This window comes from Fusarium venenatum (assembly GCF_020744135.1).
Source record: "Fusarium venenatum strain MPI-CAGE-CH-0201 chromosome Unknown EDB82scaffold_1, whole genome shotgun sequence".
Lineage (NCBI taxonomy): Eukaryota > Fungi > Ascomycota > Sordariomycetes > Hypocreales > Nectriaceae > Fusarium > Fusarium venenatum.
Window position 1 is genome coordinate 7,955,828 of NW_027072129.1, and position 17,455 is coordinate 7,973,282.

At 49.2% G+C, this 17,455-nt stretch overlaps 3 protein-coding genes across 3 annotated transcripts; 2 read left to right on the forward strand and 1 right to left on the reverse strand.

Annotated features, from left to right (window-relative positions):
- Positions 1-22: 22 nt before the first annotated feature.
- EDB82DRAFT_82458 (uncharacterized protein) lies at positions 23-6,259 on the reverse strand. Its single transcript, XM_025729416.2, has 4 exons — positions 5,984-6,259; positions 4,320-5,930; positions 1,736-4,267; positions 23-1,686 (listed from the first exon to the last, which is right to left on the reverse strand). Exons 1-4 carry the CDS (start codon positions 6,164-6,166, stop codon positions 205-207), a joined length of 5,808 nt encoding a protein of 1,935 aa, XP_025588643.1. The 5' UTR covers positions 6,167-6,259; the 3' UTR covers positions 23-204.
- Positions 6,260-6,531: 272 nt separating this feature from the next.
- EDB82DRAFT_543786 (nucleophile aminohydrolase) lies at positions 6,532-7,377 on the forward strand (the record flags this gene model as incomplete). The annotated part of the gene is made up of 2 exons (XM_025729415.1): positions 6,532-6,638; positions 6,690-7,377. 2 exons carry the CDS (start codon positions 6,532-6,534, stop codon positions 7,375-7,377), a joined length of 795 nt encoding a protein of 264 aa, XP_025588642.1.
- A 7,971-nt stretch (positions 7,378-15,348) lies between these two features.
- Positions 15,349-17,383, forward strand: EDB82DRAFT_521376 (YT521-B-like domain-containing protein; the record flags this gene model as incomplete). Its single annotated transcript, XM_025729414.1, has 3 exons — positions 15,349-16,168; positions 16,222-16,736; positions 16,793-17,383. 3 exons carry the CDS (start codon positions 15,349-15,351, stop codon positions 17,381-17,383), a joined length of 1,926 nt encoding a protein of 641 aa, XP_025588641.1.
- Positions 17,384-17,455: the final 72 nt, after the last annotated feature.

Consider the following 17,455-nt stretch of genomic DNA (forward strand, 5'->3'; position numbering starts at 1 on the left):
TTGCGTCGGATACGGGAAGAACTGGATGTACAATATATATTATCAAAAATGCTTGGCTAAGCTAATTACTATAGAATCACGGATGCAGATATTGGTCTGCAACCGCTCATCCTGGAAGAGCAGGGCGGAGTCCTGCGCAGGCGTCAGAAAACAATGAAATTTAAAACTTCCAGCCCTTGGTTAAAGCCTCCTCTTGTGCCTCCTCTAATAAGGAATGCCGTTTGTCAGCAGCTGGAACTGGTCATAGATACCCGTGCTGTGGCTCGAGTAACTGGTCTTGATAAGATGCTTCATGAAGTTGGCGGCATCACGCTCACTTTTGTCCAGAACGAAGCGCTCGCGGAAGTGCTTGACACTCTCTGGCTTGAAGCAGGGCAAGCCGCTGTCCATCATGAGCGAGACGACCTGGCTCAGCTTCTCGCAGTACTGACGACTAGCAAGGAATGCCTTCACGCAGAGCTCCTCGAAAGCTTTAAAACTCTGATGCTCCATTGAACCGCCCATAACAGCAACCATCTCAGTTGTGAGCTTGAAAGGCGCGCGCTCGAACTTGATGCCTCCGGGAGCGATATCGAAACAGAAGCCAAAGTCAATGTGGAGGATGTGGCCGGCGTCATCGATCATTATGTTGCCGTTATGTCGATCCTTGAATTGCAGTAGGTAGGAGATGACTGAGTACGCAGCCATGGACTTGACAAAGTTGCTGCGAGCACGCTGGAATCGAAGCGAGTTCTCGTTGCCGTACTTGGAGATGAAATAGTCGTATAGACCGTTGACGGCTTCACGGCCGAGCATATCTCGCGAAATCGAGTTGGGTAGTACGTCAATGACACCGCAGCCAGGAGCTGTGGCAGTGACTCTGTAAGGGAAGACATAGACATCAAGGCCGACGTCATGGAAGATGCCTCGGAATGCAGCAATCATCTGCAATGCCAGCACATCCTGCCGACAATCATCACCAACCTTGAAAATGGCCGACTGCCAGACCTCGACCGTCTTCTCGGGAGTTCCGTGATCCCCTCCATCCTTCTCATCCATCATCTCGTCCACCTCAGACACGCCGCCCTTGCTCTTCTGGATGCGGAATGTCGCCATGTACGGCGCTTTTGCGTGACTCTGCAGAGGTTTCCCGGACTTACGATCAATGCCAATGACGACGCCATCAGGGTTACTAGGAAGGTAGACGCCGACCTCGACCTTGATTTTGCGCAGCTCCTCTTCAATCTTTTGCTTCTTCTCTGGCTTGCTCTTCTTGATGAAGGGCTTGAGCTTGCCGGAAATATCTGTGACTTCGTCAAAGAAGGCAAATTCTCTCTCGTAGAAATCACGGTCTTCGGGCGCAAAACCGTCAACCATCTGTGTCATAACCGTATCAAGGGTTGGCTTGATTTCGTCAGGGATCTGAGCATCATCGTCCTTGTACGAGTTGGCCTTCATGTTCCAAATAATCTGATGAGCAAACAGCTGAGAAAACTGGGCCGTTTCCAAAATGTATCGCTTCACGTATCCAAGGCTGTCGTAACGGAGAGACTGGACAATCTGGGGAACGTAGAAGAAGGTCACATCCACAGAATGGCTCTCGAGCGCACGCATAGCGTATTGGATGACGAAGGGATGGTACTGATAGGCTGGCAGGAACATGGTGACGGCTGTTACGGGGTTCACAGCCTCCCAGTACAACAAATACTATCGAATATTAGCGTTGCACATATCAATCAATACACACAGAATATACCTTCAGTTGCTGGGACCCAACGTCATCGGGAAGAAATCCGCCAAAGATCAGGTTCAAAGCCTCAGGCTCAAAGATAGCCTTTTCGGGCATGGTAAGAAGCAAGAACCTGATATCGCGTTGTAGACGAGGGAAGGGGAATCGGGTCGCCAACTCAATGGCGATGGCAGGATCCTGCCACCAAGCAGTGCGTATAAGCGGTAAGAGGGCGGCTTCAGTTGGTGCCTTGCCTGCCGGTTGAGTCAAAGCCTGGTTACTGGGGTTGTTGAGCGGGTTGACCCAGACAATTAAACGAGTTTGTTCGTTTCTAAGCATAAGGTCGAGGAGCTGCTCCTTCGACTGCAGGGACTTGACATTGCCAACAGTCTGAGCGCCAATAAAGGAGACGAGCTGCAAAGCTGCGAGCACGTCAGAAATAAGACGAATCTCTGTCTTCATCTGTAGGAGGTTGCCTCCAAAAGACCACTTGGGCGCTGACCTGAACCAAGACAGGCCAGCCGTGAGAATCCTTTCCTTGAGCCTCCATTGTGCCGCAGGCTTAAGAGTGGTGCTAGATTTTAAGACACGCAGACCAAACAGAATGAGCTGGAACCGAATTTCTCGGGCCATAGGATGGGTTGCAGATTGCTTCATCGCTTCGAGCGTAAGGTCCAACATGCGGAGGAACACTCTCTGGATATCAGGGCTGCCAAGCCTGGTAGCGTTGTAGTGGCTGACAAAGAACTGTAGCAGTCGAGTATGGGGGGAAAGAATGTCATGCACAATCTGCTTCTTCTTAGCTAGTGCTTCCAGCTCGCTAGGAGCAAACTCCTCCTTCAAGAAGAATGGGTCGACGTGGTGCAAAGTTGGGCTGAAAAGGCCGACCTTTCGACCAAGGGTGAACTCCCATTGCTGGACAATTTCGTTTAGTAGCCTTGACTCCTGTCTCGGGTTCTCATTGATCACGCCAAGCCACAGAGAAACACCAAGATTTATAGACTGTTTGGTGAAGAGAGCAAACGGAATGCTCACGAGATGATGAGCCACGGCGGCTTCGTCTTTGTCTGTACGGCAAAGAAGAGCTGCTGCTCTGCGGAGTATGTCGCGAACCTCGGTAGTAGATGTATTTTTCTTGCTAAGAATTCTAGCCTCAATGTGAGCCAATGCAGTAGTGGCACTAGCACTCTCTTTCACGGATGACTGCGCAAATGACATGCGACGATTGTGATTCATGAAGCTCATAAGTTCTGTGCCACGGTCTGGAAGTGTCTCGCCATACCGATACTCTTGGCGAGTTGTATACTGCGCGACAAAAGCAGATGCTGTGTTGACGCCCGAGTTACCGATTTTATCCATAGATTGCAGGCGATTGTCCGTTGAAGGAATAGTTGATCCGAGTTCGAGGGCGAACGACCTTCCCAGAGAAACATGACCATAGGCTCCCTCGTCGCTGAATTCAGAGAGATAAGTCTGCAAAATCCCCTTAACATCGAGAGGAGAAATGTTGATGGCGGCATTGACCCATGCCCTCGCCTTGCGGTTGAGAATGTCTACCGTCCATCTTCGGAAGTCGTAGTCGTCTGAAAGCTCCACAGTCACGCCACCGAGTTCTGATGTAAATGTTGATCGGGGAGCGTAAACATCTGTCTCTGCTTCCAGACAGCTAGACCACATGAGAGAGAGCAACTCTATCAAGGCAAAGAGTGATGACCTGTGACAAAGGGCTGAGGGTATATCACGAAGGATACGGTCCGCACAGACAAAAGCAGCCTGCTGAACTCGCTCGATACGATGACAACAGCTGCAGAAAATGGAAGCAAGCTGTTCAGCGGCATATTGGGCAGAAAAGGTAGGATCCATGCCACTTTGAGTCTTCTGGATATACTTATCCATGACAGCAGCAGCAACACCCTCCATGGCACTGCTAACATCACCCTTGGCCATGCTCGGTTCCAGGAAATAAGACAAGACTTTAGTGCAGTCACCCGAATCGGCTCGGAGGATTTCCATGAGGTAAGCAGCCTGCAGGAATATTACCTTGCGGTAGCTGAGGCTCCTGATTTCGTTGGCCTTGGAAGGTACGAGTTCGCTGAGGAGTTTCTTCTGCAAAGACTCCCTATCATTGCTCATACCTCGTCGAAGAACGGTGTTGAGTTCAATATCACTTTCGACCTGTTCGCCTCGCTGCTCGGCCACCAGAGGTGGTGAGTGGATCGCAATCATACGCAACTCCCTCAAGTATTGCTTTCCACGGTCTGTGTTGGTAGCAAAGCCATGCACAACGATGTTGAACCAAGCATCTCTGAGGAGAGAATAGGTTTCGTCGTCAGTAATGGGGTTGGAAGCGAAATCGTTGCTGGACATGAAAATTGCCAGTGGGTGCAAGAGCTCAGCAATTTCCTTGGCAGCCATTTGCACATCAGATTCCTTAGTATGGCCAGAAGAGTGGACATCACCAAGTCCAATGATGTCGTCAAGCAAGTACTCGAAGTAGATATCGAACAGCTGCGAATCGCGTTGCAGATTGGCCGATATGAAAGTACGAGCATTTTTCACCTGCAGTGGCCAGTCAGTACACAGGTCAACATAGTAGGGGGGTTAAGCATACGGCTTCAAGCAGGAATAACTGGTTCTCGACAACTCCAGTATGGCACAGTTTGCTGAACAACTTGAGCAACGATCGGAACTCAAGCTGGCCGCCTTCTAGGGCTAGAGCAGCTGCACCGCTGATGATTCGAGCATCTACACCTGTGTTGACTTTCTCAAGCTTTTGTTGCAGCATCGATTGAGCCAAAGCAGTGATCTTCTCATCCTTGAAAGCGGCAGCAATTCCACAAATAGTTTGCACAACGTTGCCAGAGACAATTGCGGTTTCTTCCTCGCCATACAACTGAAGGGAGATGGAACTCCCCATAGACTGGCGCCTGGCGTAAATAGGGTTCAGCCCTGTTTCACTTGCTGTACCGTCAATCTGGTCGTTCGCAAATCCCTGGTCTGATCCAGGGCTGAGAACGTTGCCCAGAGTGTAGAGTGTGCCAATGACTGCATCTTTGGAGAGCATTTTGAGAGCATACGCAAGGCTGTTGGAAGCTATTGTAACAATACTCTTCTGAGGTGCATCCTGCACAATGAATCTGGGCAAGATACGACTAACATTGGACGAGAATGACGGCGAAATCTGGCAGATCAAAGCCAAGCATCGAAGCGTGACAGAGGCAAGAGTTGGATCAGCCATCTGCACAGAGTCATCCAAGGTTTCCTGTAGCCAATTCATGAGGATCTCAGGATCAGCAGCGTCTTCGTTGAGGAGAGCACAGTTCAAGTAAGAGATGAGGGCCGCAGCCTTGACAGCATAGGCAAGACTCTGCTGATCAGGCGATCCCATGCGGATGAAATCCGCACCGCCTTCGATGTATTGAATTTCCTCAACAGCCAACGCCGCATAGTCCTCAGCAGTCTTGAAGTCGGCCTCCAGAGTGATTGAAGCAATGTCACGTAGGCTCTCGCCCTGGGAAATGTATATGTCAAGCACATGAGACTGTCGCAAAGAAGCAGGATCCTTCACCATTAGAGAAGTGCTAGAAACGGCAAAATGGGCGAAGCTCTTGTGCAAGAGCATAGCTCCCAAAGGCCGGCCTGATGAGGCATAGTGTCGCAGGTATCTCTTCCATTCCTTGACCTCGCGGTCCTGGCTGTGACAGTTGCGAATTGTTGATAGCGCTGTCTCCACTGCGATCAAGAATGGCTCGGAAAGGATCTCTCTAATCTTCTTGATCAATGCCAGCCGTCCGCCAGATCTCCAAAAGTCAGCTTGGGCAGCAGCCGCATCGAGAAAACCAAGCAAGGCCACAGCGATTGTTACAGTTCGAATGGCGTCTTCTAGGTGGGGATTTTCGGGGTCCCCTGCTTGGGGAGAAATGATACTCTCAGTGACTCGTCTACAAGAATTCACAAAAGACCAGATTTTATCAGTGACAGTCTCTTGAAGCTCGTCGTAGTTGATACCAAGAGCCAGGAGGGCCCCTGTCACATGAAAGGCCAAAGCTTCGGTAGGAGATGGATCGATCTTTCGAAAGAAGGGCGATGGGACGAACAATTGTACGTGGGCTTCGAGGATGTATGGAAACAACTGGTAAGAGAGCCTTTGCGCACTCTGACTCGACTTGATCTTGGGTGCCGTTTTACACAATGCGATTAGGACCTCGAATTCGCGGATGGACTACAGATGTCAACTTTCCACTATGATATATGTACAATCCATTGGCAACCTACCATAGGTACTCGACCTAACGAGTTTCTATTTTGATTCCCATTGACATAGTCCTTGCTCTTCGCGCCAGCATGACAGGCCCTACACAGTCGGTCGAGATCGGATCGGTCAAACGATGTCGTGGAGCTATTCGCAGATAGCGATGCTATCTTTTGGAGCGCTTTGGAGCGGATGTCTCCTGTCATGTTTAATACGCAGGCAGAGCGACCGCTTCAAAACACAGTAAATCAGGCAGTAAACTCAGATAGAACAATGTCAACAAATATGTGCCTTAGATGGGACTTTCTAAATGACGATTGTTGTTAGGTGAACTTAGGAGGTGAACCCCTGTCGAGCTTCGGCTTAGTCATCGGAGCTACCCCAGCTCTACAGGTTAGGTGGGCAAGGCTGCAAGCTTGACGCGTGCGTCTCAACCTCAGCTCTATCGTCAGTGATAAGGCAACATCAACGTTAACATCATCAACCACCGAAATCGACTTCTATCGCCCTGCGCATCAAAAACAATTCTGCTCTCCGTACGGTCGTTATTTCTACAACATAATCTGCAATCATGGCTGCCATGTTTAGCCAGAATCCCTTGATGAACGGACCCAACTACTCGTTCTCCGATGCTCCCAAGACCAACAGTGGAGAGTTTCGAGAACACCGATTCAACCCGTGAGGCACCTTCCTTGAGCATTCCCGGAGCTCACAGCTAACTCATATAAGATACACCGACAATGGTGGCTCAACTCTGGCCATCGCTGGCGCCGATTTCACCATCATGGCTGGTGACACTCGCCACACCAGCGGCTACAGCATCAACTCTCGCATGTCCCCCAAGGTGTTCCGAATTGGTGGCACAACCGCATCTCAAGAGGACGCCACACTAGTTCTATCAGTTGTTGGCTTTGCCGCCGACGGCGAAGCCCTCCGCGACCACCTCGACACCATCTGCAAGATCTACCGTTACCGCCACGGCAAGCCCATGTCTGTCAACGCTTGCGCGAAGCGTCTCTCTACAGTTCTTTATGGCAAGCGATTCTTCCCATACTACTCGCATGCGATGCTCGGCGGTCTGGACGAGGAGGGTAAGGGCGCTGTATACTCGTATGATCCCGTAGGAAGTTACGAGAGGGAGCAATGCCGTGCAGGTGGTGCTGCGGGCAGTTTGATCATGCCTTTCCTCGACAACCAGGTCAACTTCAAGAACCAGTACATTCCCGGAAGTGGAGAGGGTCACGAGTTGAAGGAGAGAGAACGACGTCCTTTGACACGAACTGAAGTTGAGACCGTTGTCAAGGACGCCTTTGATGGTGCAGTTGAGCGACACATCGAAGTTGGCGACAACCTCCAAATGCTCATTATCACCGCGGATGGTATTGAGGAGACATTCTTGCCCTTGAAGAAGGATTAAACGAGTGGTAGGATGAGAATGTACAACAAGGTTTACTTAGACGTCACGGAATCGACGAGCCTTTCTTACGGTCACCTGCGAGGCTTTGTCCATGTTTAGACATGATTATAACAGGTAGCCTTTGATGATGAAATATGAAGGTTACGTTTCCACACTTGTGTGCTAGCTGGTGAATCGACAAGTCTCATGGCGTGGCAGACATGCCCAGCTGCGGCATTGGGGAAATAATGTTATTTCCAGCTATGCAATGGGACATCTGTTGACACTTGCTATCAGGATGCAGTCATCGCACGCAGAGACTCTATCATGTTGTGGTCCATAAAATACACCTAGAACGACGAACAGTCAGATTATCGGGTAGTCTGATCATACATTACGATGATTGCAAGAATTGCCTGCCCTAGTACAGTGTGCGCGTGCATGGTATTGGGCATACGAAGCTACCTGAATTTGGATTGTAGTATGATCAGTCCTCATACACCAACACCAATGTCTCAGCCACAGAGCCTGAGCAGATATACAGAGTTGGCGGGTTATGATGCCGTTAACGTACGCATGGTGAAAATCCATGTCTAGCTGAAGTCAACCCTATCCCTACGATCAAAACAGGCCCTAAATGGCACCAAGCCCACGGATGTCATTGCATCCGGGCGAGTAAAACACACTTGTGCTTTTGGGAGCACGTCTAGACTCTTCTGGAGCGCCTCAATGGCACCATGACCGCGGCAAATGGCAGCACCATGTTGGTCCGTAAGCCTTGAGCGCTTATTACCCGTTCAACGGTCCGTCCTTAAGCCCTGTCTTGATCCTTCCAAGGGTAAGTGAATCAAGAGATTAAATCACAGCTCATTTTCCACAGTCACGTCGAATCTACTTTGAGTCGGAAATCGTGTTTTGTTTCTCAGTGGCAAGAGTGACAGCTAACATTGGCCAAATCAATACCCTCAAACCATACCTAGTTGGCGTCTCCTATGTCGCCGTGGCCACCTTTAGGTTACACGCCTACGAATTGGCTCACTGCGCTAAAGGTCTCTATTGAGGAACTCGAAGGAGTGGGTGTTAAGCCCTCTCGGTCCTGAGAGCATCCAGGCTCCGTCGAGTTGCGGCAGTTACTTGAACGAGCCTAGGATGAGCACTTTCAAAGAATCTTAGAAGGAACATCGACGCCAATAGAGCGAAATCTGTTTGGCATGGGGTTGCATCAATCCAACAACGTCAAACGGCTTTGGTAGTCCATACTGTTTACCTTAGGGCTCCACGGCTTTATGAGGGGACATACACCACAGACCCTCGAAGCATGTCGGCTATGTTAAGCGACACCCCAATGGAGCCAACAAAGACATGATCAAGCCCGAAGCCGGAGTTAGCCGTGCCCCTTCTACCATGCTAAATACTATATCGACACACTCGTGTTTAATGAGATGTCTGCGTTACCAAACAGATGCAGTGGTGTTTGGAAGCATTGCACAAGGTATGACCCTGAACGAAGCTCGAGGCAAGGATACACTGCCGTTAGCCGGACACTACATTCAAATCCGCCCCACGATTCCAAAACCTTCAAACTTGTGCATCTTTCCAGGTATCGAATTTTGACATATCGCCTCCTCAGCTGTCCAGGGGTCCGCCATCCTGGCTTCGGCTTGGTATTGGTGCCCGAGGAAATGAGCTTAAGACATGATAGCCAGTACTAGGAATATCATGCAGTGACTATCACGCACCCAGGTGGGAAACTTGTCTATCACTCATAACCCTATTGTGGAGGGAAAGGTGCCTTGCACGCTTGACTCTTTTTGATATGAAGCGTTCTTTTCAATCTCAATGAATCATGCGCCACGGAGTGCCCGATATCGCCCATTCTCAATTGTCTTGTTGCTACAATCAGAAATTTGTGTCGAGGGCTATTGCATTTCTAACAATACTTGATTCGGTGGTTATAATAGAGCCATGTACAACAGAATAAGTCGTATCAGGCATTCTGATGACAACAATTGGCATGACTGTTTGTTCAAACGAACAGTTAGGTGTGGTTTCTGCCTATAGTTGCTGTTAGTTTGGGCATGCCAATATCTAAGTCAAACAGATATTGTTTGCCACTCCAAATGCCTGAGCGTGAGCTGCAGTCAAGTAGGTATTCATGGTATTACCCGTGAGTAGTGTTACTAGATTTAGGCACGGACTGGTAGATAACTAGGTAAGCTGTATGTAGTATGATAAGCCTGACTGGCATGGCATGCATGTCGTTGGTTTGAGGTTGACTATACGCTAACATGAGCGAATGCTTCCTGGCAATAAGCTTGGCTGTCCCAAAGAGACAACCATGACGATTCATTACAACAACCACATTATTTCCGTGCTTGATCCGACGTCTTTTTTTTTTTTTTTTTTTAAAAGTTTGATGGATCAGCCACACGTGGTCATGTTGCCTGCTTCCTCACCTTTACGCTGAAGGAAAATGGCGTATTGAGGGCATATAGAATAAGTTTGAGGATCATCAACTGGTCTGGCAAACGGATAGTTTGTCTTGCAAGGGCTTTCACTCTTCGTCGGTCTGATGCCACCACCGGTGTCGACAGATGTCATTCGTAGAAGACTTAGGTAGTGACAGTGACATACCAATTAAAACGGAAGTAGACTCTGTGCAAGTCGTCAGCTTTAAACTCTCTGCAGTACGGTTGACATTTGCCACCTTTCACTGATGAGAGGCATGTGATGAGAAGTCGAGGCCCAACGCACCCTACCAACTTCTCCAACGGTTTTTGGACAGGCTTTGCTGCTGTTAGTCTACAAGGCTGAAATCGGAGTGAAACTTAGTCAGGAAGTGAGCTGTTCGTTCTCGAACCAAAAAGATACCTACGATGTAGTACAATGCTTTTGATCATATGGAAGCTGCCGAGGTACATTGTTCTTTTGCATCTCCAGTGTACTATCCAGACACTAACAGCCTTCGGTGCTTAGCTGAAGAGCAGATTAAAAAAATTTATCTTGGCCGACTATCATCAAAAGAGTCATTGTTAAACATCGGGGCTTTGGCTTCAAGCCTTAATTGCAAAAGTTACTGTATGGTCATTATTAACCGCCTCACCAGCCACACCCGCCCTTGCTTCGGCGCTCCGACTAAGTACAGTAAGTGTGGCAGCGGTTTTGGATAGCATCAGCGAAAACAACCTGTTAGTGTTGCGGCAAGAAAAGCGATAATCGTCGTCATGGCGTCATTGCTGATTGTGCGACAAATATATGGGCGTCGAGACGCTTGAAACGGCGACGATCGGCGATAAAGGTTTTGGACCCCTGTTGACAGGCGGGTGGCGAAAGGGCCAGACAAGCAGGTAACATCGACCATTAGACCCTCTACCTAAGACCCAATAACTTTGATATGGGCATAACTCGTGCCACAATCTTCCCATCTTCCACATTTGTTCTTGCCTATCTCAGAATTAGCTTCGCTGGCATATCCACGATTTTGCTGGTAGATTATTTTCAAGACACGGTACTTCAGAGAGCAATGCGAATCCATCACGAATTGTACTGGAGAAGCTGAGAGCCTATCGGAGCGTTTCATCCGATCAACATCATTGTTGGCTCTGTTTTATTGGTCGTTGGTCCCCAGAACCTATTCAAGGGTCCCGGACGCACGGCTGGCGACAGGGCGCGCACATGTCTTTAGTCCAAATAGCGGTTGTGAAAACCGCCAGGAGCTAGGATCGCTGGCCAAGCCAAAACGACACCGGCAAGAATGCTCAAGTTGGGTCCTTGGTCGACATCATTCATGTTTGCTATGAAGGCGGTTACATTGAAAACTGGCTTCTTCAATATGAGTTCGATACCATCGAGATCAAGAGGCGTGCAGATACGAGCTCAATGCCCCTAAGTTGTCAAAAGTATATAAGCAAGGCGATTGAGTCAACATCGTGAAGTTGGAGAATCCCATGGGCAGATCTCCCAATCGGATACATCTTCCCATCAAAATTGCCCAAGTCGTCAGGTTGTTATGATTGCCTCCAATGGGATACTAGTGCCACGGGAGGCTTGTGGCACCGGCGCACTAGCTAGTTGGACGGACTTTGATAAACTGGATAGGTCGACGTTCTCAATAAGGCCTGAGGGAACATGCCATTGCTCATTGATGCTACTGTTCATGCATGTCGGAGGCTTGCTGTGGTGGCAAGGATCGTGCCTGGAAATGGCACTTTTCTGGTCTTCAGTAATTGTTGCAGGCCAGTGACGTTTCAGGGCTTCTTACCTCGTGATATGCAGGCACTTCTCTATCATGATGTGATTGATGAAGAGCAGTAGCGATATGAATGCTATGTCCACAATGGCCGCACCGGTGCCTGTAAGTCACCAAAGCGCATGGCTTTTAATCTCAAGTAAAGACTTGCTGTACTGAGACTGGTGCTTGGGTTGATGAGGATCGACTTGTACATATTTTCCTCCATAACCTTTCCGGTGAGAATTAAATGCCGGTGTACGTTGGTCCAAGTGCATATGGACTGGGCTAGACCCTTCAAAGTGATTCAGGCCCCGTGCCCCCGTCATTGGAAACTAAGAGAGCCAGTGAAAGAGCGTTAAAGATGCCGGAGCTGGCCCGGAGAAATCGCCACATAAACATGGGGATCAATTATCGAGCTGTACGTATCCAATGGGTCGCATGGTGGTGGACCGTAAGGGCAACGGCTGGTAGTAAGTTAAGTTAGTTGGGCACCGAAGCAACCTATATTCGTCCTTTTAGTTACTAATCGAGTCGATTTCCATCGAGACGAATTGACTTTTTTTTTTTTGCGAACGATACGTATATAATTGTAAGGGTCTGTCGCGCGTGTCGATCGGATCTCAGGGACCTCCACCCTACCGCGCTCGGCTGTTTCTTGTCTTGTAGATCCTTTCCCTGCGAAGCTTTGAAAGCTACCCGCGAAGCCTGAGTGGCGATGGCTTCGTACGCGTCGCTGAATCGCGAGCGGCTGTTGCGTCCTATTGCGGTCCGTTGAGAAGAACACAACAGTTGCATGGTTCATGGTTAGTTGTTTCTAGAGATGCCGGGTGTTTGAAGTCAACCATATCATGTTGCACATAGCATTGAGGTCTTTCAATGCACCAAATCTCTCGTCTGTCAAATGCTTTTTGATAGAAAGTTATAGGTTAAGACCTGGAAAAGGCTGAGGCTTTCTAGTGTGTGTATTGGATTTGCATGGCAGTCGTTGCCCCAGTCTTAAACTGTAAGAGGTAAGTACCTACCCTCAGCACCGTAATATTTCTTGTTGCTACAGCAGGGACTACGTACTGAAGAGAGTTAAAATTCTGGGGCAGGAAGGACCTGTCAGCCATGAACGGACAAACCACGAGATGGTGGCAAAAACGGTTCCTTCCTGCCAGCCCTCGACGGGACGGGGAGTTTTACGTTCCCATCCTTGAACGGTTCAACACCATCTCCAGTTAAAGACTCTGATAATACATACATCCACACAAGCTAACGTCAGAGCCAGAGTCTTCAAGCCCGTTTTATGTTTCATTACGTTTCAAGCCACCAACATCATTGACAAGCATCCACACACGTACAGATGCTGCGTGGTGCTTTCGTAAATTTGACGTACCTACGTTAGTAGGTACATACAGACTCTCTCTGTGTGCGAGGAGTGTTTTTTTTTGGTTTGTTTCCCGATAATAATCTGATCACAATTATTACTACTATTTCAAGCTACTACCGGTAATTAGAGAAGCACAGGCAAAAAGTCACAGTCATGCATACAGAGCTTATCCATAAACGCAGAGACTTTTCGATCTCGGAGATTGTACATACCCTCGCCGTGGAACCCACCAATATCCATTTCCAACGAACTTCGCTTTGAAATGCAGTTCATTCATTTCGATTTTAAAGAACAATTCCCCACAGCAACGGCATACTCACATACACACAGAGGAAAACCTCGATGCAGCGCGTCACATCATTTCAAGTCTTGGCCTTGAAATAGCCCTGTACTGTACGTACACTTGCTGATAGCTGCTCCACCTATGCACTTTGTGTCAAGGTTTCCACTTTGGCTATCGAAACACCCCCTTCTCTCTATAAGCTAAATTAGGTTCTACTGTGGCTGTTCTTGCTTGGACCCTGTTTCCTTGCTACCAGAACCGTTTCTCGGCTCGAACCCTTGCTTCCAATCACATTTCTCAACTACATCTTGACTACGTTTTCAATGCAAATCTGTGGCACCTGGTACCTGAATGTTGGCCAAAGTGGTGGACCGATAGACGGTGGCGGAAATGGTAGCTCTTTATGTGACCTAAGCCACCAACGTCTGACGAGACGGTAGTCCTTTCAACTTACATATTACTCCAGCCGAACAAGGGGGCTCTGCAGCAGTTTGTGCCGAAACCTGACGGGCAGACAGACTGATGTATATCCGGGTCGCTGTCAACAAGTCTCACAAAGACCAGGCAGATTGCCCATAGTTGTCCGCGGCAAGCTCCAATCCTTTAATCGTGTGGCTTGACGGCCTATCAACACTGTTAATCCAGCTCAGTCTTACCATAGCTCTATTGGTAGTGCTGTTCTGGCAATAGCTACACTTGTCTTTACCTATTACTATTCTTGTCCGAACTCCCTTCCTCCACTTCCTCCACCCACTCCTCCACCGGCACGGCCCTAGCAAATTCCCATCTTTGAGCTGTGCCAACTTAGAGATCGCCCATCACATTTCCCATCTATCATACGAATCTGTGTCTCACGCCCCCATGAGCCTATCCTGCTGTACCCCTTCATCTAGTCTGAACTTGGTCATTTATTCCTTTTATCCCTGCGTGTGTCCTTGCCGTGCAGGACCTACCAAGCCTTTCGTGAGCCCTAGCTTCGGAAGCTTGGACTGTTGGCCACTCGCTATCTCCGTTGTTAAAGCCTCTACTATTTGATCGTGGGCTGAGATTTCGCCCCTTGCCCTTCCACAGGCTTCTCTAGCCTAGCATCCCTTTAGAGGCCGTTTCTCTTTTGAATGTCCCTGAAGCTTGAGGAATTGCTTTTGTCAATCCACTTACACCTCAAAGGACATTCACTTACAGCTGGCACAAGGCTGGCTAGTTTGTCCTCATACGGTTCAAGGTCTTATACACACCTCTGCAGGTGTTTCCTTGTTGTGGTTCTTCACTAACGCACCGAAAGCCATTCGATCACTGGGTTTCGTTGTCTTGTGCCGTTGTAAGTGCTTGTGCGCTGAGCAAGCTGCGTGGTTGACTACCGACTTGGGAGGCGGCTTTGTTGCACTTCGACACTTTACCTCCAGCAATCCACTGGTCTCTGAACTAAGTTTATATCCCTGTTGCGCCAAAAGGAAATATAAGCAGTGCCCATTATCGATCATATCACCATTTCAACTCTTTTCCCTTCTGGAAACTTGGCATTGGGCTCAAAGGTGCTCAACGATTTTACTGGTTTCCCCGTGGGGACAACGCACGCCTTGCTTCGAACACATCCTCCAAGAATTATCATTACCACTACCGCCGCCCAGCTTCCCAAGAAGTGCATACAAAGGGACAGAGCAATAATATCACTTCCGTCTTCTCAGACCCAAAGTCGTGGGGTCCATACCCATCCCCCACCCATCGAGTAACATTATCGGCTCTTGCACGTTCTCGGCCACAAAATTGCTCGGTATCCCCCTCTCTTTACTTGTTCCCTAGCATTGGTCAGTCACAACATCAAAAGAGGGCTAGACCATTGTCTTTTTTCCCCTCAGCTCAGACCCTGTTCACTTGTAGCTTTAGCTAGCAAGTATACCGGTTTTCGGTTTGAAACGACACGACTTTCTCTGGTAGGGTCTTTTGCAAGTGATCTTCTCTCACAAGACAATATCAAGGTACGGCATCCTCCACAGAAGTCATAATTTATATAGAATGCTGTGTCGAGTTGAGAGATGTGCTAACCGACTTGAAACAATAGCAGGCCGTCCTGTCACCACTTGAAATCACAACTACGAAACAACACAAATGGGAGACATAGCTAGCACCCAAGCCCCAGATATGGGAGCACTTCAACAGGATACCGCAAAGGTTGTCAGCACGGCGGCACCTAGTGGCCCTCCACCAGCTCAGGCCAAGCCAGAAACCAGTCATGAGCACGAGCTCTCTCCTATGTCCCAACAACACCATGCTGCATCTCAGCACGCTTTCGCATCACAGTTCGACATGTCTCAACTCCCTTCAGGTCCTCGACCCGGGCCATACAACATGGCGTCTATGTCCAACGCTCTCCCATCGATGGGCTTCCGACCTGGGCAATATCCTCCGAACAACCAGCAACGTATGAACCCCGCAGGGTCACCGCCAATGATGCAGCATATGTCACAGTTCCCTGGACACCCGGCAATCCCAGTCGCTGGGCAGGGTTATTACCTACAACCGCAGATGGCACCATATTACGGGAACCAGATGCCCCAGGCTCAAGCAACAAATGCAATGGTTCAAAGGCAGAACGTGGCATATTTCCCAAACCAGATGATGATGGGTCCTCAGCAATCAACTTACTACTATCCTCACGGCCCACAGTACCAGCCTCACACGCAGCCAGTACTAAATGGCATCATCCCTGGCCATTATCCTGGTGGAGGGTCCATGCCCAACGACCCAAAAATCGTGCCGCAACAGGCAGATTATGGAGCAGTTCACCCACAGCCTTACAAGCAGGGACAAGGTAGGGCTGGGAAACAACCTCCTGCCAAAACTGAGCTAAAGAGAACCTCAGATGGGTCAGAGAGGGAGAGACGACAGAGTGCAGTGCGGGGTCCCCCCAGGAAGCCGCGACAGAGTGGTAAGATAATCTGCCTTGATAATCGGTGAGCGTTTACTAAAGCCCTGTATTAGGACACGCGATATGGATTGGCAATCTTCCTCCACAGACCGACCTTATGAACCTTGTCCATCACGTTTGCAAGGAAACATCAGGATTGGAGTCCCTTTTTCTTATCTCGAAGAGCAATTGTGCGTTTGCCAACTTCAAGGACGACGAAACCTGTAGCGCAGCACAACAGAAATTGCACGATTCGAAATTCCAATCGGTTCGCCTTGTCAGCAGGCTGCGCAAGAGTACAGTGGAGGGTGCTACTGGTGTGACAGCCCCGACTGGGCCATCAGTGGCTACGGCAGGTCCCAAGATTGAACCTGTCCCGGACAAGGCGCAAGTAGAGGGCGAACTGCCGGGCCCAATAGTCGAGTCAGCAGTGTCCATCAAGCCCATTATTTCTTGCGATGCTTCATCACAGAAAGACAAATTCTTTATTCTAAAGAGCCTGACGGTTGAAGACCTCGAATTGAGTGTTAACACAGGCATTTGGGCTACTCAATCGCATAACGAGGACGCATTGAACAATGCGTTCAAGGTATGCTACCATATCTATTCCACCGAGCTTGTGCAATAACTAAATGTTTTCGATAGATTGCTGACAGCGTCTACTTGGTGTTCTCGGCCAACAAATCGGGTGAATACTATGGTTATGCCAGAATGGTATCGCAAATCGACGAGGACCCTGCAGCAGCTATCGAGTTTGCGCCAACGGCCCAGGCGACCAGCGACCTCGACCTTCCAAAGGCCATACCGACCGAAGCAACTGAACAGGCTCCCAAGGGCCGCATCATCGACGATTCCGCAAGGGGTACTATATTTTGGGAAGCTGATCGGGAGGATTCAGATACATTGTCGGATGATGAGAGTGAGGCTGAAGTGTCGAGTACCAAGAGCAACGTTGGAGAGGATGGCCCTACTAAGACGTGGGGAAAGCCTTTCAAGTTGGAGTGGTTGTCTACAAGCCGTCTACCATTCTACCGTACCCGAGGGTTGCGCAACCCGTGGAATTCGAATCGCGAAGTCAAAATCGCACGAGACGGAACCGAGCTTGAACCTTCAGTTGGTCGGAGACTTATTGGACTTTTCAACCGTGTGCAGAGTCCAGAGGCCGTGCACCAGGGCGTGCGGGTTCCCGTGGCCATGATGCAAAGTTTCGCCCCAGTACGGCCATACGGACAATAAGAGCTGGTTTGGACAGGAGACAGGTTCTATGAATGTTAATCTTGGTATTGGCGTCTTGCAGTGCTCTTGCAG